The sequence below is a fragment of the Strix uralensis genome, unplaced genomic scaffold (genome assembly GCF_047716275.1).
Source record: "Strix uralensis isolate ZFMK-TIS-50842 unplaced genomic scaffold, bStrUra1 scaffold_131, whole genome shotgun sequence".
NCBI classification, from domain to species: Eukaryota; Metazoa; Chordata; class Aves; order Strigiformes; family Strigidae; genus Strix; species Strix uralensis.
This window is the reverse complement of record NW_027436770.1, coordinates 257,311-280,798: the sequence shown is the minus strand read 5'-3', so window position 1 is coordinate 280,798 and position 23,488 is coordinate 257,311. Positions and strand designations below refer to the sequence as shown.

At 70.1% G+C, this 23,488-nt stretch overlaps 3 protein-coding genes across 4 annotated transcripts; 2 read left to right on the top strand and 1 right to left on the bottom strand.

Moving 5' to 3' along the window:
• The first annotated feature begins 1,235 nt into the window (after positions 1 to 1,235).
• SYMPK (symplekin scaffold protein) lies at positions 1,236 to 10,235 on the top strand. Of its 2 annotated transcripts, none has more exons than XM_074857383.1 (27): positions 1,236 to 1,280; positions 1,948 to 2,064; positions 2,356 to 2,421; positions 2,539 to 2,592; positions 2,860 to 2,933; positions 3,116 to 3,242; positions 3,325 to 3,574; positions 3,655 to 3,825; positions 4,007 to 4,246; positions 4,937 to 5,091; positions 5,178 to 5,328; positions 5,453 to 5,666; positions 5,737 to 5,887; positions 5,975 to 6,210; positions 6,434 to 6,515; positions 6,593 to 6,706; positions 6,774 to 6,921; positions 6,995 to 7,155; positions 7,233 to 7,341; positions 7,409 to 7,509; positions 7,589 to 7,679; positions 8,107 to 8,208; positions 8,283 to 8,470; positions 9,207 to 9,383; positions 9,490 to 9,576; positions 9,682 to 9,915; positions 10,008 to 10,235. In XM_074857383.1, the coding sequence occupies exons 1-27, from the start codon at positions 1,239 to 1,241 to the stop codon at positions 10,152 to 10,154; spliced, it is 3,789 nt and encodes a 1,262-aa protein (XP_074713484.1). In that variant the 5' UTR covers positions 1,236 to 1,238; the 3' UTR covers positions 10,155 to 10,235. The 2 variants fall into 2 exon arrangements, with proteins under 2 accessions (XP_074713484.1, XP_074713483.1); XM_074857382.1 differs by having other exon boundaries at positions 9,490 to 9,582.
• Positions 10,236 to 10,734: 499 nt separating this feature from the next.
• On the top strand, positions 10,735 to 14,470 carry DMWD (DM1 locus, WD repeat containing). Its single transcript, XM_074857378.1, has 4 exons — positions 10,735 to 11,128; positions 11,452 to 11,634; positions 12,395 to 13,561; positions 14,149 to 14,470. The coding sequence occupies exons 1-4, from the start codon at positions 10,751 to 10,753 to the stop codon at positions 14,194 to 14,196; spliced, it is 1,776 nt and encodes a 591-aa protein (XP_074713479.1). The 5' UTR covers positions 10,735 to 10,750; the 3' UTR covers positions 14,197 to 14,470.
• Positions 14,471 to 14,838: 368 nt separating this feature from the next.
• On the bottom strand, positions 14,839 to 23,488 carry DMPK (DM1 protein kinase). The gene is made up of 15 exons (XM_074857380.1): positions 23,342 to 23,488; positions 22,088 to 22,179; positions 21,912 to 21,995; positions 21,610 to 21,705; positions 20,898 to 21,046; positions 20,394 to 20,487; positions 19,762 to 19,962; positions 18,721 to 19,053; positions 17,904 to 17,980; positions 17,349 to 17,694; positions 16,541 to 17,040; positions 16,328 to 16,425; positions 16,034 to 16,077; positions 15,856 to 15,936; positions 14,839 to 15,420 (listed from the first exon to the last, which is right to left on the bottom strand). Exons 3-15 carry the CDS (start codon positions 21,978 to 21,980, stop codon positions 15,334 to 15,336), a joined length of 2,175 nt encoding a protein of 724 aa, XP_074713481.1. The 5' UTR covers positions 21,981 to 21,995; positions 22,088 to 22,179; positions 23,342 to 23,488; the 3' UTR covers positions 14,839 to 15,333.

Genomic DNA, 23,488 nt, shown 5'->3' with positions numbered 1-23,488 from the left:
ACGACACCACGACAAGATGCAGCACTGCCACGACGAGACACGACACTGCCATGACGAGACACGGCACCGCCACGACGAGACGCTGCCACGACGCCACGAGGCCGCGCCAAGCACCCGCCGCGCCACGGCAGAGCCGAGCGCCCCCGCGCCTCGCCCGGGCGTCGAGCTCCAACTGAAGCTTTTCACCGAACGTCCCCGCGGCGCCGCCCTGCGCGCTCCCGGCGACGCCGTTTCCCGCCCGCACGAGCCCCTGGGACACGACTGGCGGCTGCTGGGCGAGCTCCTCGCCGAGGCCGCCCGCTTCTTCCGCCCCCCGCCGCGCCACAAAGCGTCCCCCGCCGCGGGCGACCTCCGCCCGCCCCCCCCCGGGGCTTTGCGCCGCCGCCGCCCGGACAACGCCCGTTCCGTGCGGGGCCCCACGGTGCTGGCGCGTCACTTCTGCCTCCCCTGTGCCCGAGGCGCCGTCGGGGCGCAGGGGGACGGCGACGAGGCGCGTTGTCCCAGCGGCGGGCGCTGTCCCCCGGGCGGCTCCGGGCTCCCCTGGGCCGTCCTGCAGGGCGAGGTCGCCGCCATCTTGGCCGGTGACGTCCGCGTCAAGCAGGAGCGGGACCCCTGAGGCCCCCCCCCCAATCGCTGTTATTTTGGTAGGTCCTACCAAAACGCACCCCCCGTCTTTTACCCAGGGAGGGGAGTGAGAAGTGCCTGTGTCCCCCCTCCAAAGCTCTGGGGGATTTGGGGGGGGCGGGAGGGGGGTTTTTGGTCAATAAAGCGACACTTTCGGGGGGGTTTCGTTAAGCTGCGGTTTGGCTGGTTCTTGGGGTCAGGGGAGGTCTGGGGGGGCATCTTGGGGTGGGGGGGTCTTGGGGAAATGAGGGGGGGTAATGGGGGGCTGGGGGGACTTGGGGGGCACAGGGGAGTGGGGGGCTGGGGGGGTCTTGGTTGCAAAGGTGGGGGTCTGGGGGGAAGGGGGAGTCTTGGGGGGCAAGGGGGGGCTGGGGGGGTGTTGGGGGCAAGGGGGAATTGGGGGTAACTGGGGGGGGTGTCCTCGCTCCCCACGTGCCCTGGGGCACACACCTCCCCCCGCGCCCCCGGTCACGCGTCCTGGCGCTGCCCCGCCCCCTTCTGCGCATGCGCGGAGAGGTGGAACCTGCGGGGGGCGGGGCCTCGTCGAGCCCTGCCCCCTAGGCCTACAGTTCCCCGTGGGCCCCGCGCGATGACGTCATGGGGCGGGGCCCCGCATGCGCTGGGGCGCCCGGAGGCCGCTGAGCGCGCGGGCGGCGGTGAGGGTCCTCTGTAGGGCCTGTGGGGCTGGGAGGGGGCTCTATAGGGCCTGTGGGGCTGGGAAGGGTCTCTGTAGGGACTTGTAGGGATGGGAGGGGGCTCTATAGGGTCCTGCGCGGGGGTGGAGGGAGCTCTGTAGGGACTGGGACTGCACGGGACTGGGATTCTATAGGGGAGTGTGATGGCAGGGCCCAGGGCAGGCGCTGCGTAGGGGCCTCGGTCAGCAGTAAATTGCTGGGGGATGTGTGAGACGTCCCAGGGGAGTGTAGGGCACTCTGGGGCTCTATAGGGCACTTCAGGGGCAGCTGGAGTATGTCAGGGACCGTATAGGGGATCCCAGGGGCCATATGGGGCATTTCCGTGCTCTATATTATAGCCCAGGAGCCCTATAGAGCAATGTGGGGCTGTATGGGCCAACCTAGAGGTGTCTGAGGCAACCCAGGGGCTGTATGGGTCATGTCTGGGCCCTATAGAGCATCCCAGGGGCTGTATGGGGTGTTCTGGGGCCGTATGGGGCATCCTGGGGCCATATAGGGCATCACAGGGGCTCTGTGGGGTGTCTCTGGGCCGTATAGAGCCTTGGGGGGCCGTCGGGGGCATTGGGGATGCCCCAGGGGCCCTATAGAAGGTGCCGTATAGGCTGTGATGTGGTTGTGCCCCCACCAGGACAGGGTGATGGCGGGGCCGGGGGGGGCCGAGGGCCCCAGCCCCCGCATGAGCGTGGCCTCCCAGTTCTTCAGCGAGGAGGAGTGCGGCAGCGACGGCATGAGCACCTCGGAGCGGGTGGGGCTGCGGCCCGGGCCGGGGGATCCCCTGGGGGGTCTGGGGTTGGGGGGGGGGGGGGGGGGCAGGATCCCCAAGATTGGAGGGGGGGAGTCACCTGGAGCTGGGGAAGTGGAGGCAAATCCCCAGGTGGGGGGGCAGGGGCAGGATCCACCTCCCTGGCAATCTGGTTGTGGTGGCCTCCAAGGGGCCACGGTGGCCACCTCAAGGGGATCCAGTGGTGGCCCTGGGGGGGGACACACAACCTGGGGACCCCCCTCCATGTGCCCCGGGACTGAGCGTGTTCCGCAGGTGGTGGATCTCCTCAACCAGGCGGCCTTGATCAGCAACGATGCCAAGATCAACATCCTCAAGCAGGTGAGGGGTGGGGTGGGGACACAGGCAGGACTGGGGGGGCAGCCAGGGCTGGCAGGGGGACGTGCCCCCCCCCCCCGTGTCCCCCCCTGTGTCCCCACTGTGTCCGTTTGTCCCCAGGTGCAGGAACTGATCATCAACAAGGACCCGACGCTGCTGGACAACTTCTTGGATGTGAGTGGGGAGGGGGATGGATCTGGGGGGGTTTGGGATGGATCTGGGGGGGTTTGGGATGGATCTGGGGCGGCTGGGATGGATCTGGGGGGGCTGGGATGGATCTGGGGGAGTTTGGGATGGATCTGGGGCAGCTGGGATGGATCTGGGGGGTTTAGGATGGATCTGGGGGGGCTGGGATGGATCTGGGGGGGTTTGGGATGGATCGGGGGGGGCTGGGATGGATCAAGCCTGGTGCTGAGCCCCCCCGTGTCGTCGCCCCCCCAGGAGATCATCGCCTTCCAGGCCGACAAGTCCATCGAGGTGCGGAAGTTCGTGGTGGGCTTCATTGAGGAGGCCTGGTAAGGGGCTGGGGGCGGGGGGGGTGCTCAGCACCATCCTGCATCCCGGGGGACAGTTATTGCCCCGTCCAGGCTTTGGGGGCCAGATGTGGGTGCTGAGCACCCTCTTGCCCCGGTGGCCATCTTGTGTGTGGCCGCCCCCCACCCATTTGTGCCCCCCCCCCCCCCCCCCCCCACCCCAGCAAACGGGACATCGAGCTGCTGCTGAAGCTCATCGCCAACCTCAACATGCTGCTGAAGGACGAGAACGTCAACGTGGTGAAGAAGGCCATCCTCACCATGACGCAGCTGTACAAGGTGGCCCTGCAGGTGAGACCCCCCTGGGGTGCTGCCAGGGGGCACCCATGGGTGGTGGGAGGGCCCAGCGAGGTCTGACCCCCCCTGCCCGCAGTGGATGGTGAAGTCGAAGGTGATCAGCGAGCTGCAGGAGGCTTGCTGGGAGATGATGGCGGCCATGGCCAGCGACATCATCCTCCTCCTCGATTCGGACAACGACGGCATCCGCACCCATGCCATCAAGTTCGTGGAGGGGCTCATCATCACCCTGTCCCCCCGCATGGCCGACTCCGACGTCCCCAAACGCCACGAGAACGACATCAGCCTCGAGCGCATCCCCAAGGACCACCCCTACATCAAATACAGTGAGGCCGGCGGGTGCGGGGGGCGGTGGGGTCCCCTCCGAGCTGGGGACGCCCCGCTGAGCATCCCCGCGTCCCCACAGACGTGCTGTGGGAGGAGGGCAAGGCCGCCCTGGAGCAGCTGCTCAAGTTCATGGTGCACCCGGCCATCTCCAGCATCAACCTGACGGCCGCGCTGGGCTCGCTGGCCACCATCGCCCGCCAGCGGCCCATGTTCATGGCCGAGGTCATCCAAGCCTACGAGACCCTCCACGGTAAAACGGCGCCTCCCCTGGCCCCGCAGGGGGGGTGCCTGTGTCCCCAGGGTCCCCGCAGCCGCCTCCCGTGGGGCGGGGAACCTGGGTGCCCTCAGGCCCGACGCTCGTCCCCACCCTCTCGCTGCCCCACATCCCTGGGGCGCCCCTAACACGGGTTCCCCCCCTCCCCACTTCGCAGCCAACCTGCCCCCCACCCTGGCCAAGTCGCAGGTGAGCAGCGTCCGCAAGAACCTGAAGCTGCACCTGCTGAGCGTCCTGCGGCACCCGTCCTCGGGGGACTTCCAGCCCCAGATCACCACCCTCCTCGTTGACCTGGGCACCCAGCAGGCCGAGATCGCCCGCAGCATGCCCAGCCCCCGTGACGCCCGCAAACGGCCCCGCGACGAGCCCGACGCTGCCCTCAAGAAGATGAAGATTGGTGAGACCTGGGGCTGTCGCTGTCGGCCCCTCCCCGGTGGCGCTACGCACCCTCGGGGCCCCTCCCAGCTTCCTCTGGGGCATAAAATGCCCCCTCGGGTCCTCCCAGTGCCCTCCTGGGGACGCTGGGGACAGGTGGTGGCATTACAACCCCCCAGGGTGCTCCCAGCACCACCCAGGGTCCCCCCAGGCCTTGCTGGGGACAAGCGGTGGCATTAAATCCCCCTCAGGTCCTCCTGGTGCCCCTCAGGGTCCTCCCCATGTGCTCCTGGGGACAGGTGGTGGCATTAAACACTCTCCAGCTCCTCCCAGTGTCCCCCAGAGTCCTCCCAGTCCCTTCCTGGTCACGCTGGGAGTGTGTGGTGGCATTAAACGTCCCCAGGGTCCTCCCCGTGCCCTCCTGGGGACAGGTGGTGGCATTAAACACCCCCCAGGTCCTCCCAGTGTGCCTCAGACTCCTCCCAGTGCCTCCTGAGGTCATTCCCAGTCCCATCCTGGTCATGCTGGGGTGGGTGGTGGCATTAAACCCCCCCCAAGTCCTCCCAGTGCTCTCCCAGGGACCACCAGTGGCCCAAAAGACCCCCCCCAAGTCCTCCCACACCTTCTCCGAGGCCACCGCTGCCTGGCAGTGGCCGACCAAACCCCCGGGGACCTTGGGGGGGGCGGGTGACCCTGACCCCCATCCTGACAGAGCCCCCCCTGGGCGAGGACGACGAGGACAAGGACCTGGAACCGACGACGGTGCCGGTGGCCAAAGCGGGTGGCCAGGCCAGCGTCCCGTCGGACACCGACATCACGGCCGAGTTCCTGCAGCCGCTGCTCACCCCGGAGAACGTCGCCAACCTGGTCAGGGGGCGCGGCAGGGGGGGACGCGGCGTTTGAAGAGGTCGGGGGGGCTGTAACGCGGTGCTGGTCCCCCCTGTCCCGTGCAGGTGCTGATCAGCATGGTGTACCTGCCCGAGGCCATGCCCGCCTCCTTCCAGGCCACCTACACCCCGGTGGAGTCGGCCGGCACCGAGGCGCAGATCAAGCACCTCTCCCGCCTCATGGCCACCCAGATGACGGCGGCGGGGCTCGGCCCGGGTGAGCCGTCACCCCCTGTCCCCCTTTTTCCTGCCCAGCAGCGCCTTTTCAGGGCTCTTGCCTCCCTCAAAATGCTCGGTTTTAATGTAATTCCCCCAATTTGCTCCCCCCGGCGCCGCTGCAGGCGTGGAGCAGACGAAGCACCTGAAGGAGGAGCCCAAGGAGGAGAAGGCGGCCAAACCCGAGAGCGTGGTGATCAAGCGGCGGCTCTCGGCGCTGGGCCAGGGCCAGGCCATCTCGGTGCTGGGCGCCCAAGGCTCGGCTACCAACCTGCTGGAAGAGGAAGCCCCCCAGGCCAAACGCCGCCCCGAGCCCATCATCCCAGCCACACAGCCCCGGTGAGCTGCCGCCCCGCTGCCCCCCCCAGGGAGCACCCATGGGTGCTGAGGGGCTCTTTTCTCCCTGCAGGCTGGCAGGCGCTGGTGGCCGCAAGAAGGTTTTCCGCCTGAGCGACGTGCTGAAGCCGCTGAGCGACACGCAGATGGAGAAGCTGAAGCTGAGCGCCGTCAAGCGCATCCTGCGCGCTGAGCGCGCCGTCGCCTGCAGCGGGGCCGCCCAGGTGCGCCTGGCACCCCCCGGCATTGGGGCAAACCCCCCCCCCTTCCCCCCAAAATCTCACCCAGCGCTTTTTGCCTCCCTCCGCCAGGCCCGTGTGAAGATCCTGGCCTCGCTGGTGACGCAGTTCGAGGTGCCGCTGAAGAGCGAGGTGCTGGCCTTCGTCCTCGACGACATCCGCGGGCGCCTGGACTTGGCCTTCGCGTGGCTCTTCCAGGAGTACAACGCCTACCTGAGCCGCTTCCCCGCCGGCAGCCTGGAGCGCTACGACGAGTGTCTCATCGGGCTCCTCGCCGGGCTCCAGGAGAAGCCCGACCAGAAGGACGGGTAGGGATGGGGACGTGGGGACGGGGCCGCGGGGACGGGACGGTGCCACGGGGACAGAACGGTGCTGCGGGGACGGGACGGGGCCACCAGCCACTTCGCCAGGCTCTGGAGAGCTGGCACAGTGGGATCGGCACCTCTTGGGCCGTGAACATCCCTCCAGATGGTCCACGTGTGTCCCCACCCCGACGATGTCCCCACCCCAGCGATATCCGTTTCCCGGCAGGATTTTCACCAAAGTGGTGCTGGAAGCGCCGCTGATCACCGAGAGCGCGCTGGAGGTCATCCGCAAGTACTGCGAGGACGAGGTGGGGACCCGCGGGCTGGGGGACATGGGGACGAGCCCCGGCGTCCCTCACCCTTGAGTGTCCCCCCTCTTTTTTAGAGCCGGACTTACCTGGGCATGTCCACGCTCCGTGACCTCATCTTCAAGCGGCCGTCGCGGCAGTTCCAGTACCTCCACGTGCTGCTGGACCTCAGCTCCCACGAGAAGGACAAGGTACTGTCACCCCCGCCCCGCCCCGCCGTGTCCCCGCGCCCGTGGGTGACACGTGGCCGCCCCCCAGGTGCGCCAGCAGGCCCTGCTCTTCATCAAGCGCATGTACGAGAAGGATCAGCTGCGCGAGTACGTGGAGAAGTTTGCCCTCAACTACCTCCAGCTCCTGGTGCACCCCAACCCCCCCTCTGTCCTCTTCGGGGCCGACAAGGACACAGGTGAGTTCCGGGGAGGGGGTGACGCCCGCGGCGGGGGGTCCCCGGGGCTGCAGTGACGCCCTGTGTGACGCAGAGGTGGCCGCGCCGTGGACGGAGGAGACCATCAAGCAGTGCCTCTACCTCTACCTGGCGCTGCTGCCCCACAACCACAAACTTATCCACGAGTTGGCCTCTGTCTACACCGAAGCCATTGCCGACATCAAACGCACCGTCCTGCGCGTCATCGAGCAGCCGGTGAGACCCGTGGGGGACAGGGGGGACACGCTGAGGGGGCGCGGTGGCCCGGTGACGCCAGGGCGGCTCTGCCGTAGATCCGCGGGATGGGGATGAACTCGCCCGAGCTGCTGCTGCTGGTGGAGAACTGCCCCAAGGGCGCCGAGACGCTGGTGACGCGCTGCCTGCACAGCCTGACCGACAAAGGTAGGGGACGAGGGGGACGCGGCGGGGCTGCGCCTGCCCCGCGGTGACGTACCACCCCCCCCGGCAGTGCCCCCCTCGCCCGAGCTGGTGAAGAGGGTCCGTGACCTCTACCACAAGCGGCTGCCGGACGTGAGGTTCCTCATCCCCGTCCTCAACGGGCTGGAGAAGGTCGGTGTGTCCCCTCCCCGCGTGTCCCCTTCCCTCGTGGTGTCCTCCCCCCGGCTAAGCGCTGCCGTCTTGGGTGCAGAAAGAGGTAATCCAGGCGCTGCCCAAACTCATCAAGCTCAACCCCATCGTGGTGAAGGAGGTCTTCAACCGCCTCTTGGGGACGCAGCACGGTAGGGGACAGGGACAGCCCGGGGACATGGGGATGGCCCTGGGGTGAGACACGGAGCCTGGCACGTCCCTGGGGACCGTCCCAGTGCTCCCTGTGGGGATGTGGGACCTCCCAGGGCGGGGGACACACACCGTGGGGCCACCCCTGCGGACGTGGGACCTCCCTGAGGTGGGACATGGGACGTCCTGGGGTGGGACACCGGGGGCCACCCCTGGGGACATGGGACCTTCTGGGGTGGGGCACAAGGGGCCACCCCTGGGGACACGGGAGCTCCTCGTGGTGGGACCCAGGACGTGGCACCTCCCTGGCACTGGCTGCTCCCAGGGCCCCTCCTCCCCTCCGGGGCCACCCAGGGCCCTGGCAGCTGAACCCTGCGGCCACCCCGCCCCCCCGCAGTGACAGGGCCACCCCGCGCTGTCCCCCGGCAGGTGACGGTGCCTCGGCCGTGTCCCCGCTGAACCCGGGGGAGCTGCTGATCGCGCTGCACAACATCGACTCCTCCAAGTGCGACATGAAATCCATCATCAAAGGTGGGTGCTGGGGGGACGCCGCCACCCCTGCAGGCCCCCCCGCAGGGGAGGTGACACGTCATTGTCCCCGGCAGCCACCAACCTGTGCTTCGCCGAGCGCAACGTCTACACGTCGGAGGTGCTGGCGGTGGTGATGCAGCAGCTGATGGAGCAGAGCCCCCTGCCCATGCTGCTCATGCGCACCGTCATCCAGGCGCTCACCATGTACCCCCGCCTCGGCGGCTTCGTCATGAACATCCTCTCCCGGCTCATCATGAAGCAGGTCTGTCTGTCTGTCCATCCAGCTGTCTGTCTGTCTGTCCATCTGTCCGGCTGTTTGTCCGTCTGGCTGTCTGCCTGAGGGCTGGTGGTCCCTGGGACAGGTCCCTCAGGGTGGCCAGGTGTTCACTCTGTGGGGCCCTGGGTGTCTGTCTGTCCTGTCCTGCTGTCCCTGTGTGTCACAGTGCGGGTGTCTGTCCCTCTGGGTCTCTGTCTGTCCTGTCCTGCTGTCCCTGTGTGTCACAGTGCGGGTGTCTGTCCCTCTGGGTGTCTGTCTGTCCTGTCCTGCTGTCCCAAGGTGTCCTGGAGTGGGTGTCTGTCTCTGTGGGTGTCTGTCCTGTTCTCTTGTTCCTGGGTGTCACAGCCCAGCTCTCTGTCCCTCTGTCTCTCTGTTCTGTCACGGTGTCCCAGTGTCCCAAGCTGTCCTGGAGCGGATGTCTGTCCCCCTGGGTGTCTGTCTGTCCTGTCCTGATATCCCAAGCTGTCCTGGAGTGGGTGTCTGTCCCCCTGGGTGTCCTGTCCTCTTGTCCCTGGGTGTCACAGTGTGGGTGTCTGTCCCTCTGTCTGTCCTGTCCCAGTGTCCTGGAGTGGGTGTCTGTCCATTCTGTCCCCCTGTCCCTGGGTGTCCCCAGGTGGGTGTCATCTGTCCCCATGGGTCCCTGAGCCCCCCCTGGCTGCCGGTGGGGGTTGGGGGGGAGTGTTTCCCCCAGGCCCCCCCTCACCCCCCTCTGCCCCCCCAGGTCTGGAAGTACCCCAAGGTCTGGGAGGGCTTCATCAAGTGCTGCCAGCGCACGAAGCCTCAGTCCTTCCAGGTGGTGCTGCAGCTGCCCCCCCCCCAGCTGGCCGCCATCTTCGACAAGTGCCCGGAGCTGCGGGAACCGCTGCTCAGCCACGTCCGGGCCCTCACCCCCCACCAGGTGACCCCCACCCCGCGGGGGGAGGACACAGCACCCCCCAGCATGCACTGGGGTGAAGGGGGGGATGTTGCGCCCCCCCTGACCCCCTGTGTCGTCCCCCCCCCAGCAAGCCCACATCCCCCTCTCCACCATGGCCATCCTGGAGGCTTCCGCCCGCCACGAGCCTGATGCCAGGGAGGGGCCGCCCGGAGAGGTGGGGGTGCGTGAAGGGGTGTTGGGGGACCCCTCGCCCCCCCCCGGGGCATGGGGCAAGGTGGGAACCCCACTCACCCCCCCCATCTGCCCCCCCACCCCCCAGGAGAAGCCCCCCCAGCAGCCCAGTGAGGAGGAGGCCAAAGGGAAGGCGGTGACCCCAGCCCCAGGGGGGGCTCCCAGCGGTGGGGCCCCCCCTTCTGAAGCACCCTCCGACTTGGGGGGGGCTGACCTTGACCCCCCCCCAATCTTCATCAGCGTCCCTGAGGATGAGGAGAGCTCAGGGGGGGATGGGTCCCCCCCTGACACCACCCTTGATCCCCCTGCAGCCCCCCCCAAGGTACCCACCCACTCCCCCAGCACCCTCTGTGTCCCCTCTTGGCGGGGGGGGAGGGGGCACCCATCTCTCACCCCCCCCTTTTCTCTGTCTAGGACACCACCACCACCACGGAGCCCCCCCCGGCTGAGGCACCCCCCAGCAGCCCCCCCTCCTCAGAGCCACCGCCCCCTGGTACCCAGAGCCCTGAGGTGCCCCCCGGGGGGGCCCCCGATGCCACCCCAGGGCCAGCGGAGGGTTGAGTCAGGGTGAGGGGGGACAGGTGGGGGGTGCCCCCCTCCCTGGCCCCCTGGGGTGCTGTGCTCAATAAAGGTGTGGGAGCAGCTCTGCGGATGTGTCTGCTTGGGGGGGGCACCATGGACCCCCCCGTGGCGTGGGGGCACCCCCTGATCCCCTCCCCACCCTTACACTGGAGTGCTCAGGGTGCCCTGTCGGGGGTATGGCCTGTGCATGCAGGGGTGGGGCTTAAACGGCCATAAATTGTGTGTGGGCGTGGTCTGTGTGGGCAGGGGTGGGGCTTAAACGGCCATAAATGGTGTGGGGGGCGTGGTTTGTGCGGGCAGGGGTGGGGCTTAAATGGTCATAAATGGCCTGGGGGTGTGGGCTGTGCGGGCAAGGGCGGGGCTTAAACGGCAGTAAACGGCCGGGGGCGTGGTTTGTGCGGGCTGGGGCGGGACTTAAAGGCTCATAAATGGCGAGGGGGCGTGGTTATGTGGGTCCTGGGCGGGGCTTTGACCCCCGAGGGGGTGTGGCCAGTCATGACTCAGCGCGTTGCCATGGCAGCGGCGGCGGCGGGCGGGGCACTTCCGGCGGGCGGGGACGCCCTTCCGGCGGCAAGATGGCGGCGGCGGCCCCGGGGGCGGGCGAGGGCCCCGCGGCGCTCCCGGCGCAGCCGCTGGAGCTCAAGAGCCAGTTCCGCACCCGGGAGGGCTCCTACCGGCTGCTGGGCCCCGAGCCCCGGGCCCGCGCCGGGCCCGCCGCCGCCCCCGGGCCCTCCCCGCCCGCCGCCGGACCGGGCCCCGCCGCCGCCGCCGCCGCCGCCGCCGCCCCGGGCCCGGCCGCGCTGCCGCCCGTGCGGTTGTCCATGGTGCGGCTGGCGCTGCCGCCCGCCGAGGAGCCGGGGGGCCCTGCCGAGCGCAGCCGGGTCTGCTTCAACCTGGGCCGAGAGCTCTACTTCTACGGCGGAGCCGGTTCCGGTGGTCGCGGCAGCCGCCGGGTAACGGGGGAACTGGGGCCCTTCGGGCGGGGGAGGGAGCCGGGCGGTGCTGGGGACCACGGCGCTGGCAGGTGCCCGTGGGGGACGGTGACACCGGGGCCGTTAAAGGGGTCGTAGGGCCGGTACTGGAGGGGCTGGAGACAACCGGGGCCGGTAACAGTGACAAAGACTCCCAGGAGCCATCACTAATGGGGACAGTGGTGACACCGGGGCCGGGCCCAGGGGGTTTTTGGCCCAGGCCAGCGTGACGGTGCCGAAGACCCTCCCGGGAGCACCGTGGGGGTGTGTGTCCCCCCCTCGGTGACACCCGTGTCCCCCCGCAGTCGCTGGACCTGCACAAACCCATCGACAAGCGCATTTACAAGGGGACGCAGCCGACCTGCCACGACTTCAACCAGTTCACGGCCGCTGCCGACACCATCGCGCTGCTGGTCGGCTTCTCGGCCGGGCAGGTCCAGTACCTCGACCTTGTCAAGAAAGACACCAGCAAACTCTTTAACGAGGAGGTGAGGCTGGGAGGGGACAGTCGGGTCCCCAAATGTCCGTTTTTTTAGCTTTGCCCTCGAATGTGCCGTTTTATGTCCCCAAATCCTGTTTCCAGCTTCGCCCTCGGCAAGAGGGCGCGTGACACGGATTCGGGTCCCCGAATAGCCAGTGATGCCACCCCAGGGCTGTGCCTCAGCCCTCGCTTGTGGCCGCAGACATCCCCATTGGTGTCCCCAAACGTGCCAGTTCGGGCTTTGCCCTCGGTGACACCCCGGGGTTGTGCCGTTGCACTCACTCATGTCACTAAACATCCCCATTTTTGTCCCCAAATGTGCCAGTTTTTGTCCCTAGGTGTGCCAGCTCGGCCTTTGTCCTCAGTGACACCCCAGGGTTGTGCTGCTGCACTCGTGTCATCAAACATCCCCATTTTTGTCCCCAAATGTGCCAGTTTTTGTCCCTAGGTGTGCCAGCTCAGCCTTTGCCCTCAGTGACACCCCAGGGTTGTGCCACCGCACTCACTCGTCACTAAACGTCCTCATTTTTGTCCCCAAATGTGCCAGTTTTTGTCCCCAGATGTGCCAGCTCGGCCTTTGCCCTCAGTGACACCCCAGGGTTGTGCCGCCGCACTCACTCCTGTCACTAAACGTCCCCATTTCTGTCCCCAAACCCGCCGGTTCGTGTTTTTCCCTTGGCAAGCCCCCGGGGCTGCCCCGTGCTGCCATTCTGTGTCCCTGGCCCTGCCCGGGGGCCCGATCCTGACCCCCCTTCCCCACCCCACAGCGCCTGATCGACAAGACGAAGGTGACCTTTGTCAAATGGCTGCCGGAGACGGAGCGGCTCTTCCTGGCCTCCCACGCCAGCGGCCACCTCTACCTGTACGACGCCGAGCAGCCCTGCGGGGCCGCAGCCCCCCAGTACAACCTCCTGACGCAGGGCGAAGGCTTCAGCGTCTTCGCCTGTAAGAGCAAGACCCCCCGCAACCCCCTCCTCAAGTGGGCGGTGGGCGAGGGGGCCCTCAACGAGTTCGCCTTCTCGCCGGACGGGCGCTCGCTGGCCTGCGTCAGCCAGGACGGCTGCCTCCGCGTCTTCCACTTCGACTCCATGCTGCTGCAGGGGATGATGAAGAGTTACTTCGGGGGGCTGCTCTGCGTCTGCTGGAGCCCCGACGGGCGCTATGTGGTGACGGGGGGCGAGGACGACTTGGTGACCGTCTGGTCCTTCGCCGAGGGGCGAGTGGTGGCCCGAGGTCACGGGCACAAGTCTTGGGTCAACGCCGTGGCCTTCGACCCCTTCACTGGGGCGGCGCAGACCCCCCAGCCCGCCGAGCTGAGCGGGGGCGAGGAGGAGGAGGACGAGCCCCCCGACCCGCTGGTCCGCCGCTCCCCCGCTGTCACCTACCGCTTCGGCTCGGCAGGGCAGGACACGCAGTTCTGCCTGTGGGACCTGACCGAGGACGTCCTCTACCCCCGGCCCTCGCTGCCCCGCACCCGCACCCTCACCGGCTCGGTGGACGCCGCCGTCCCCGCGCCGGGGCTGCCGCGCTCGCTCTCCCGCTCCAACAGCCTCCCACAGCCGGCGGGGACGGGCTCGGCCCGCGGGCCCCCCCCCGACGTCCCCCCGGCCCTCAGCGTCGGCCGTTTCGCCACGCTGACGCTCCAGGAACGGAAGGGACCCGAAAAGGAACACAAACGTTATCACAGTTTGGGCAACATCAGCCGAAGCGGGGAGAAACCCCCTGGCGCCGGCGCCTGCCGGGGGCGGCTGGATACGGCCAAGGTGCTGGGCACGGCACTGTGCCCCCGCATTCACGAGGTGCCGCTGCTGGAGCCCCTCGTCTGCAAGAAAATCGCCCACGAGCGCCTGACGGTGCTGCTCTTCCTGGAGGATTGTATCGTCACCGCCTGCCAGGAGGGGCTCATCTGCACCTGGGCGAGGCCCGGCAAGGCCGTGAGTGTGCTGGGGGGTGCTGGGGGGGTCTGATAGCGGCCAGGGGGGTCGGGGGGGGCTGGGGGGGTCTGACAACAGCCTGGGAGGTCAGAGAGGGGCTGGGGGGGTCTGACAGCAGCCTGGAGGGTCAGAGAGGGGCTTTGGGGGAGCTGGGGGGGTCTGACAGTGGCCTGGGGGGTCAGAGAGGGGCTTTGGGGGAACATGGGGGGGGTCTGACAGCAGCCTGGGGGGTCAGAGAGGGGATGGGGGGGTCTGACAGCAGCCTGGGGGGGTCAGAGAGGGGCTTTGGGGCGGCTGGGGGGGTCTGACAGTGGCCTGGGAGGTCAGGGAGGGCTGGGGGGGGGCTGACAGCAGCCTGGGGGGTCGGGGGGGGTTTGGGGGGGACATGGCGGGTTCTGACAGCAGCCTGGGGGGTCAGAGAGGGGCTTTGGGGGGACATGGGGGGGGTCTGACAGCGGCCTGGGGGGTCAGAGAGGGGTTTTGGCGGGGGGACAAAGCCCCCACACGGTGCCACACCGCTGTGGGGGGGGGACACAGCGCGGGGGGGTCCCCAGTGTGTTCATGTGTGTGTGTCCCCCCCCTTGCAGGGCCTGTCCTCGCAGAACGGCGGCTCCCCCAGCGGCACCGTCGTATAACGTCACCGTGTCACCCGTACGTGTGTGTCCCCCCCCCCGCGGGTGCCACCGCTCCGTCCCCGTACTACTGAGCCCCCCCCCACCCCAAAAAAACCCTCCCCGGGGCGGGCGGGCGCCCCGCTGCTGTCCCCACGCCCCCCCCGCTGCTGCCCCCCGTCCCCGGGGGGTGGTGGCACTGCCGGCGGGGCGCCCTGTGCCTTTGTCACTTTATGTCCCCGCGCCACGGGGCCACTGGGCTCCAGCCCTTATTTATACTAAAGAGACTCTTTTCGCACTCGGGGGGGTCCTGACGTGTCTGGGGACGGGGACAGGGTGGGGACATCGGGGGCGGAAACAAGGGGTGCGGGATGGGCACGGGGGGGACACACACTGGGTGGCACATGGGGACACAGAGACAGACTGGGGATATACTGGGTGACACAGGAACAGACTGGGGACACAATGGTGACACAGGGGGACACAGGGAAAGACTGGGGACATGATGGGGGACATGGGGACAGATCGGGTGGCACCTGGGGACACAGCGCTGCTGTCCCCACATCCCCCAGGCCTGGGGGGGGACACAGTGGATGTGACACCCCCCAACTGGGCCATTTTGGGGTCCCCACGTGTCCCCCCCTGCAGAGACCGGTTGCACAAACATTTTATTCTCATTTCCTGGGGGGGGACAAATCGAGGGGGGGGGGGGGGGGGGGGCAAAAAACTGGGGAGGTATAAATAAGGGGGGGGTAGTGCAAATGTGGGGCGTCCCTACAAATAAATTACTAGCAGGGGGCAGTGGGGGGGGCCCCGGGGGGCCCCCCAGGGTGGCACAAGGCAGGGGGTGGGTGCCCCCCACCCACTGGGCGTGGGGGGGGGGGTGTCAGGTCCCGCCGCCCCTCGTTGCCGATCATGGGGGCAATGGTGTGACACCACCCCCCCCCCAGCCCCCCCACATCGCTGGGGTGGGGGGGCCGGACGCCTGGGTGTCCCCCCTCCCTTGTGCCAAGTGGTTATGGGGGGGCTATGTACAGGGGGCTGTGGGGGCCCCCCCCACGCTGTGGGGAAAGGGGAGGGGGGTCAAGTGCAAGAAGAGGGGTTGCTGGTGAGCCCGGCCGCCTCAGGGTGGGTGTCCCCCCTCGGGGGGGGGAGTCCCACTCAGGGGGGGGTCCCCGGGTGGGCGGGGGGGCGCAGGCCGGCGGCGCAGAGCAGCAGGCAGTCCTTGGTGACACCAGGGGGGGGCACCTGGGGACAGGGAGGGGGTCAGGTGGCCTTGTCACTCCCCTCCCACACAGGTCCCATGCAGTTGGTGTGTGTCCCCCCCCTCCTCTTCCTTCATTGGGGGGACCCCCCCCCGATTTGGGGGTGGCCCCGGGGGGGGTGGTGCAGGGACAGGGTGACAAGTGGCGGTGAGGGGGGTGGCAGTGCCCAAGGGGGGGTGGCAGGGCCTTGGGTGACACAGCCCGGGGGGGGGGGTGACGCTGGGAGGTGGCATTTACCCGGGGGGGGGGGTGGCACTGGTGGAGGTGGCACTTCCCGGGGGGGGGGTGTGTGACAGTGCCAGCGTGGCCGCGGTTGTCCCCTCCCGGTGGGGGGGTGGTGGCCATGCCCTGGGGGGTGTCCCAGCCCCGGGAGGGGTGGCAGTGGCAGGGGGGGGGGGTGACAGTGACAGTGACATACCCGGGCCCAGAGCAGGAGGTGGCGGGACAGGGGCACCCCCAGGGGGGAGCGGAAAAGCCGGGGGGGGCCCCCGCTGCCGGGCTGCGGAGAGAGCAGAGAGCGTCAGGCACCCCCAAACCCCCCCCCAACCCCCCCCAAACCCTGCCACCCCCCAAACCCTGCACCCCCCCAGCCTTACGTCCGCAGGGGGGGCTGTGATGGCGGGGGGCTGCCCTGCGCCTCCTGCAAGGGAAATGGGGGGGGGATCAGGGCTGGACCCCCCCAAATACCCTTTTTGGGGGGGTCCCACCCCATTTTGGGGAGAGGATGAGGTCCTGTGTGCCCCCAATACCCTTTTGGGGGGGAGGTCCTGATCCCCCCCCCCATCCCGGAGAGGGTTTCAGGGCTACTCGGGGCCCCCCCCAGAGGATTTGGGAGCCTGGAGAGGGCCCCTGGGGGGACCTGAGGGCCCGGGGGGGTGGGGGGGCCTTGCCTTGGTGCGGGGGGGGGCCGGGCCCCAGGGGGGGGCTCTGCAGCCGCCGCAGCTTCGCTTCCAGTTCCAGGTTGCGGCTCTCGGCCTCCTGCAGGCGCCTGGGAGGCGGGGGGGGGGGGGGGTGGTGTGGGGGGGGGGGGGGCGTCAAGTGGGGACCCCCGGTGCCCCCCTCCCGTGACCCCCCCCCCCGGTGCCCCCCCCCCCGCTCCGTACCGGGCCAGCCCCTGTCCCGCCGCCCGGAGCAGCCCCAGCTCCCGCTCCAGCGCCGCCCGCCCGCGCCGCTCCGCCGCCAGCGCCGCCCGCAGCTCCGGGACCGGCCCCGCCCCCTCCGGGGCTGGCCCCGCCTCCTCCGGGACCGGCACCGCCTCCTCCGGGACCGGCACCGCCCCCTCCGGGACAGGCACCGCCCCCTTCGGGACCGGCCCCGTCTCCTCTGGGACAGGCCCCGCCCCCTCCGGGACAGGCCCCGCCACCTTCAGGGCTGGCTCCGCCTCCTCTGGGACAGGCCCCGCCCCCTCCGGGACTGGCCCCGCCCCATCCGGGACAGGCCCCGCCACCTTCAGGGCTGGCTCCGCCTCCTCTGGGACAGGCACCGCCCCTTCCGGGACTGGCCCCGCCTCCTCTGGGACTGGCCTCGCCCCCTCCGGGACAGGCCCCGCCCCTTTCAGGACTGGCCTCGCCTCCTCCGGTACCGGCTCCGCCTCCGGCCGCGCCTGCGGGAACCGCGCTTGAGTGGGGACCCCCGGGGTACCGGGACCGCTCAGGAACCCCCCCCGGGCACCGATCCCCCCCCAACCGGGCACTGACCTCCCCCGGGACCCCCCCGGTACCCCGGGACCGCTCGAGACCCTCCTCGGGACACCAGGATCCCCCCCCGGGGCACCGGGACCGCTCAGAACCCCCCCCCGGACCCGGGGACCCCCCCCCCGGGGCACCGAGCCCCCCCCCAACCGGGCACTGACCTCCCCCCCACGGACCCCGGACCCCCCCCGGGACACCGGGACCACCCCGCCCCACATACCGGCTCCTCAGGGGGTGCCCGGGGGGGCTCCGTGCCCGGGGGTGACGTCCGCGGGGGGGGCCCCCCGGTTAAGGGGGGTCCCTGCGCTGTGGGGGGGCCCTGGGGTGGGGGGGAGCCTGTGGGGACGGGGGTCACTTGGGATGGGGGGGTCCCCTTTTGGGGGGGGGAGCCCGTTGGGGGGGGGGGGCCCTGGGACAGAGGGACCCCCGGAGCTAGGGAGGGACCCATGTCCGGGGGGGTCTCTGTCTCCGGGGGGGTCCCCCAGTCCCCCTCCAGCTCCATGGCCACGTCCTGGTCCCACTCCTCGTCCTCATCTTCCTCCTCCTCCTCCTCCTCCTCCTCCTCCCTAGTGCGGGGGGGGACACACAACGGGAGGGTCACCTGGGGCCCCCCCAAGGGATCCCCCCAGCCCCCGTGCCCCCCCGTCACCTCCAGTCCCCCCTTTCCTGTGTGCCCCCCCATCCCGAGACCCTCCACACCCCCCCATCGCCCCCTGCACCCCCAAACCCCCGCCCCGTGCCCCCTCCCCGTGCCCCCCCCCCCCCCCGTGCTCACTCGGGGGGGCCGCGGGCGTACGAGTACCCCACAAAGGGCAGGTGCAGCCCCAGCTCGGGGGGGTCCCACGGCTCCTCCTGGGGGGGGGGCACGGGCGGGGGGTGTTAGATATGGGGGGGCACTGGGGGGGGAGTTGGGGGTCCCACTGGGGGGGGGTGATGTGGATGGGGGTCCCAAGTGCTGAGGGTGGGTCCTGGGGAGGGGGGCGGGTCCCATGGTGCGCGGGGAGGGGGTCCTGGAGGGGATCAAGTGATGGGGGGGGGTCGTGGGTTGGGGGGGGCTCATGGGGGGCATGGGGGGGTCCTGGGGAGGGGGGGTTCCCATGGTGTGTGGGGTCTCATGGGGGGGGCTGAGGGGGCGTCCTGGGGAGGGGGGGGGGTCCCATGGTGTGTGTGGGGGGTCTCATGGCGGGGCTGAGGGGGGTCTTGGGGAGGGGGGGGTCCCATGGTGTGTGGGGGGGTGTCTCGAGGGGGGTCCTGGGGAGGGGGGGGGGTCCCATGGTGTGTGTGTGGGGTCTCATGGGAGGGCTGAGGGGGGTCCTGGGGGGGGGGGGGGGGTGGTGTCGTGAGGGGGGTCCTGGAGGGCATCAAGTGATGGGGGCGGGTCGTGGGTTGGGGGGGGGCTCATGGGGGGCTGAGAGGGGGGTCCTGGGGGGGGGGTCCATGGTGCGCGGGGGGGGTCCTGGAGGGGATCAAGTGATGGGGGGGGGGGGGTCCTGAATGGGGTCCCATGAGAAGGGGGTTGCCATGGGAACGGGACGACTCCCGGGATGGGGTCCCGGGGGGGGTCCCGGGGGGGTCCCGGGCCCCGCCCGCACCGGCTGGCTGACGCAGTCGTCCAGGACGTCGAAGTTGGAGGTGTCGGCGGCGCCGCCGGCCGAGGGGGCGAAGGGGGCGCGGGCGCGGCGCAGCGCGGCCCAGCGGAGCCCCGCGAACAGCGGCAGCGCCCGGAAGTCGCGGGCCCCGCCCCGGCCCAGCCGCGCCTCGCGCGCGCACAGCAGCCCCCGCACGAGCGCGCGCGCCGCCGCCGGCACCCGCGGGCACGGTCCCGCTGGAGAGGCCACGCCCCCCGACGGCGATTCCCCGCCCACCGCTGCCGAGGCCACGCCCCCTCCCGTCGGGTCCGGCTCGTCCGGCAGGTGCAGGTGGTCCTGGGGGCGGGGCCGAGCGGTCACTGCCAGTAACGGCCCAGTAACCCCCAGTGACACCCCAGTGACCACCCAGTAACCCCCAATGACCCCCAGTGACCCCCAGTAACCCCCCAGTGACACCCAGTGACCACCCAGTCACGGCCCAGTGACCCCCCCCAGTGACGGCCCAGTGGCCCCCCCAGTAACAGCCCAGTAACGGCTCAGTAACAGCCCAGTGACCCCCCAGTAACCCCCAGTGACCGCCCAGTGTCCCCCAGTGACCCTCCAGTGCCCCCCAGCACCCTCAGTGCCTCCCAGTAACCCCCCCAACGCCTCCCAGTAACCCCCCCAATGCCTCCCAGTAACCTCCCAGCAACTTCCCCATGACCCCTAGTAACATCCCAGTGCCCCCCAGTCTCCTCCCAGTCACCTTCCACTGCCTCCCAGTAACATCCCAGCACCTCCCAGTACCCCCTAGTCTCCTCCCAGCGCCCCCCAGTTCCCTCCCAGTGCCTCCAGTAACATCCTAATAACGTCCAGAAACCTCCCCGTGCCCTCAGTAATGTCCCAGTGCCTCCCAGTAACCTCCCAGTGCCTCCCAGTAACATCCCAGTGCCCCCAGTTCCCCCCATGTGCCCTCCAGTGCCCTCCAGCCACCTCTCAGTGTCTCCCAGTGCCCTCCAGTGCCTCCCAGTGCCCCCCAGTGCCCTCCCAGTGCCCCCCCCGCACCTGGAAGTGCAGGATCTTGGCGTAGGTCTCCAGGACGGACTCGGCGAAGAAGGGCGTGTGCCCGAAGAACATCTCGTAGGCCAGGACCCCCAGCGCCCACCAGTCGCACTCGGGGCCGTAGGAGCGGGCGGGGTCCTCCACCGCCAGCAGGATCTCGGGGGACAAGTAGTCAGGGGTCCCCACGGCCACTGAGGAGCGGACCTGGGGGGGACGGGGGGACATGGGAATGGGGCGGGGGGGGTGGAGACGTGGGAGGTTGGAATGGGGGACACGGGACACAGGGATGGGGGACGTGGGGACACGGGGACACAGGGATGGGGGATGTGGGGACATGGGGACACAAGGATGGGGGACATGGGGACGTAGTGACACAGGATGGGGGACGTGGGACGTGGGGACAGGGGACATGGGGACACAGGGATGGGGGATGTGGGGACATGGGGACATGGGAGCAGGGGGATGGGGACAGGGGGACATGGGACAGGGGCCACGGGGCCAGGTGCAGGGGATTCTCTGGGTACTCATAGCAGGGTTGAGCTCCAGGTCTCCCCCCACCCCCCTCTCCCCATGTTCCCCCATCCCTGTCCCTGTGTCCCCCCATCCCTGTCCCCGTGTCCCCTGTCCCCACTCACGGTGCCATCAGGCCCCAGCCTGAGGCAGGACCCAAAGTCCCCGAGCCGGACGTGGCCCCAGCGGTCCAGAAGGATGTTGTCGGGTTTGATGTCCCTGCGGGGGGTGGCCTCTGTCACCCCGCATTCCCCCCCCCAAGTCCCCCCCATGTCCCTCACATCACCCGTGTGCCCTCCTGACCCTCCATGTCCCCACCTGCCCCCCACATCCTCATGTGCCGGTGACCCCCCCTGTGCCCCTACATCCCCCATGTCCCCATGCGCCACCTTTGTCCCCTCCACGTCCCTTCCATGTCCCTCGGGTCCTCCTCATGTCCCCACCTCCCTGTCCCCTGTCCCCCTATGTCCCTCCTGTGTCCCCCAGCTCCTCCTCATGTCCCCCAATTGCCCCATGTCCAGACACCCCCATCTCCCCAGCCCCGTGCCACGTCCCCGCTGTCCCCCTCAGGTGTCCCCCAGCCCCGTGCCATGTCCCCACTGTCCCCCCTGTCCCCAGCCCGCGCCCACCGGTGCACGTAGCCCAGGCGGTGGACGGAGTCGATGGCCATCACCAGCTCGGCCAGGTAGAAGCGGGCCATGGCCAGCGGCAGTCGGTCCCCAAACTTGCTGAGCAGGGTCAGGAGGTCCCCCCCCACGTAGTACTCCATGACCAGGTACTGCGGGGGGGACACGCGGGGCTTGGGGACATCGGCATGGCCCGGGGACATGGGGATGGGATGGGGATGGGGACACAGGGGTGACATGGGGACACGGGGGTGGCGTGGGGATGTGGGGATGGCGACGTGGACATGGGGTGGGGACACGGGACACAGGGGTGGGGTGGGGACACAGGATGGGGACACAGGGGTGACATGGGGACACAAATGGGGACACGGGGGTGGCATGGGGACACAAGACACAGGGATGGGGACACAGGATGGGGGGACAGGAGTGGCATGGGGGGTGACAGGGGGACACAAATGGGGACATGTGGATGGCGTGGGGACATGGGACACATGTCACAAGGCATGGCGTGGGGACACAGACATGGCACAGAGACATGGGGACAGCATGGCACGGGGACACAGGGACGGGGGCGTGGCACGGGGACATGGGAGTGGCCTGGGGACAGGGGGACATGGGGACAGGGGGACAAGGGGCTCCCTGGGGGCACCCAGGGGCGCTGGGGGTGGTTCTCTGGGGACAGCCAGGGGGTGTCCCCGCGGGGGGTGTCCCTCACCAGGCACTGGGGGTCCTGGAAAGCGAAGTGGAGGCGGGTGATCCACCGCTGGTCCCCCCGCGCCAGCACCTCCCGCTCCTCCCGGAAACAGGACACCTGGGGACATGGGACACGGGTGGCAGCGGGGTCACACCCCACCCCCCCCCCTGCGGGGTCATCCCCCGGTCTCACCCCCAGGCATTGGGGTCGGTGCCACCCTGTCCCCATCATCCCGTGTCCCTGCTGGATCCCCCTCCCTCCGTGTCCCCACCGCCCCGCCATGTCCCCGTGTGTCCCCCCCGTGTCCCCCCGTGTCCCCTCACCTCTCCCCGCCGCAGCATGTCCCACTTGTTCATGATTTTCATGGCGTAGATCTGCCCCGACTCCTTCATCCGCACCACGGCCACCTGCGGGGCCACCCGTGTCACCCCCCCGTCACCCGTGGTGTCACCCCACTGTCACCCGTGTCACCTCCCCCCCCCCGGCCCCCCCCCCTCACCTCGCTGAAGGCCCCGCGCCCGATCACCTTCAAGATCTCGAAGTCACTTCGCTGCAGCTGCAGCTCCTGCACCCGAGCGGCCACTGGTTCCGCTGCGGGGGGGCACCCATGGGGGGGGGGGGGGTGTCAGTTACCCCGCGGTGGGGAGGTGGGGGGCGTTTACCTCGGGGGTGTGTGGGGGGGGTTGGATTTTGGGGAGCAGCTCGAGTTTGAGGCTGCAGGGGGGGAGCACAACCCCAATACGAGCCACTGGAGAATCCACTGCGGGGGGAGCTGGGGCATTGCGGAGGGGGCCTTGGGGTCACGTGGGCGTTGGGGGGGTATTGGGGTACGGGGGGGTGCGGGGGGGGGGTTGGGGGTGGCCTGGGAAGCGGGGTGGGGGGGGGGGTGAAGGGACTGGGAAGGGGGGGGGGGGGGGGGGGCAGGTAAGAAATGCCGGGGAGGGGGTTTCAGGGTGTCGGGTGGGGTGTGACAGCACCGGGGGGAGTGACAGTCCCCGGGGGGTGGGTGACAGTCCCCGGGGGGGGGTGACACCCTCGGTGTCGCCGGGGGGGGGGGCGGCCGCGCGCCCGCAGCCCATTTATGGCCGCGCAGCGATCGGTGCCCGCGTGGGGGGGGGGGCCGGGCCCGACGTGCCCAGAAAAGGAGCGGTGCCGCCGGCCCCCCCCGCCCCCCCCCCAGGCGGCGCCCCCCCCCCCAGGCGGCAACCCCCCACCCCCCCGGTACCGGACACCCCCCCCCCCCCCCCTCCGGTACCGGCTCACCCCGCCCCGGTCCCGCACTGACCCCCCCGGGGTCCCCCCGCCCCGCGTCCTGCTCCCGTACCCCCCCGGTGTGTGTCCCCCCGCCCCGGCCTGCTCCCGGACCCCCCCCGGTCCCGGACCCCCCCAGTCCTGGACTCCCCGGTCTCGGCCCTCCCCCCCGCAGTCCCGTAGCCCCCCCCCGGTCCCGTAACCCCCCGTCCCGGACTCCCCGGTAACAGACCCCCCCCCCCCCCCCCAAGTTCCGTAGCCCCCACCCAGCCCCGTAGCCCCCCCCAAGTCCGTAACTCCCCAGTCCCGGACCCCCCCGGTCCCGAACCCCCCCAGTCCTGGACTCCCCGGTAACAGACACCCCCCCGCCCCCGGTCCCATAGCCCCCCCGCCCCGAGTCCCGTCCCCCCCCCCCCGGTCCCGTGTCCCCCCCCCAGTCCCGTAGCCCCCCCCCCGGTCCCGTCCCCCCCCCCGTTCCCGTCCCGTCCCCCCCCCCCCTCACCCCAACTCAGAAAGTCCGGACGTGTCTCTCGGTGCCGGTGCCGGGGGGAGGGTCCCGGTGCCGCAGCCCCCCCCGTCACCCCCAGCAGCAGATCCAGCAGCGCCCCCAGCCCCAGCCCCCCCCGCCCCAGCGCCAGCGCCCGCAGCC

What these genes read in the sequence shown, in the direction of transcription:
- SYMPK (XM_074857382.1), top strand. Translation starts at nt 1,239, where the DNA reads ATGCGCTGGGGCGCCCGGAGGCCGCTGAGCGCGCGGGCGGCG. An exon ending in CGCTGAGCGCGCGGGCGGCG is followed by an intron (nt 1,281 to 1,947) that starts GTGAGGGTCCTC and finishes TGCCCCCACCAG; the next exon opens with GACAGGGTGATGGCGGGGCC. An exon ending in ATCCCAGCCACACAGCCCCG is followed by an intron (nt 5,667 to 5,736) that starts GTGAGCTGCCGC and finishes TTCTCCCTGCAG; the next exon opens with GCTGGCAGGCGCTGGTGGCC.
- DMWD (XM_074857378.1), top strand. Translation starts at nt 10,751, where the DNA reads ATGGCGGCGGCGGCCCCGGGGGCGGGCGAGGGCCCCGCGGCGCTCCCG. An exon ending in GTGGTCGCGGCAGCCGCCGG is followed by an intron (nt 11,129 to 11,451) that starts GTAACGGGGGAA and finishes GTCCCCCCGCAG; the next exon opens with TCGCTGGACCTGCACAAACC. An exon ending in GCAAACTCTTTAACGAGGAG is followed by an intron (nt 11,635 to 12,394) that starts GTGAGGCTGGGA and finishes CCCACCCCACAG; the next exon opens with CGCCTGATCGACAAGACGAA.
- DMPK (XM_074857380.1), bottom strand. Translation starts at nt 21,980, where the DNA reads ATGAAGGAGTCGGGGCAGATCTACGCCATGAAAATCATGAACAAGTGG. An exon ending in GGCTGGGGCCTGATGGCACC is followed by an intron (nt 19,963 to 20,393) that starts GTGAGTGGGGAC and finishes CGTCCCCCCCAG; the next exon opens with GTCCGCTCCTCAGTGGCCGT. An exon ending in ACCTCCTGCTCTGGGCCCGG is followed by an intron (nt 15,421 to 15,855) that starts GTATGTCACTGT and finishes CCCTGTCCCCAG; the next exon opens with GTGCCCCCCCCTGGTGTCAC.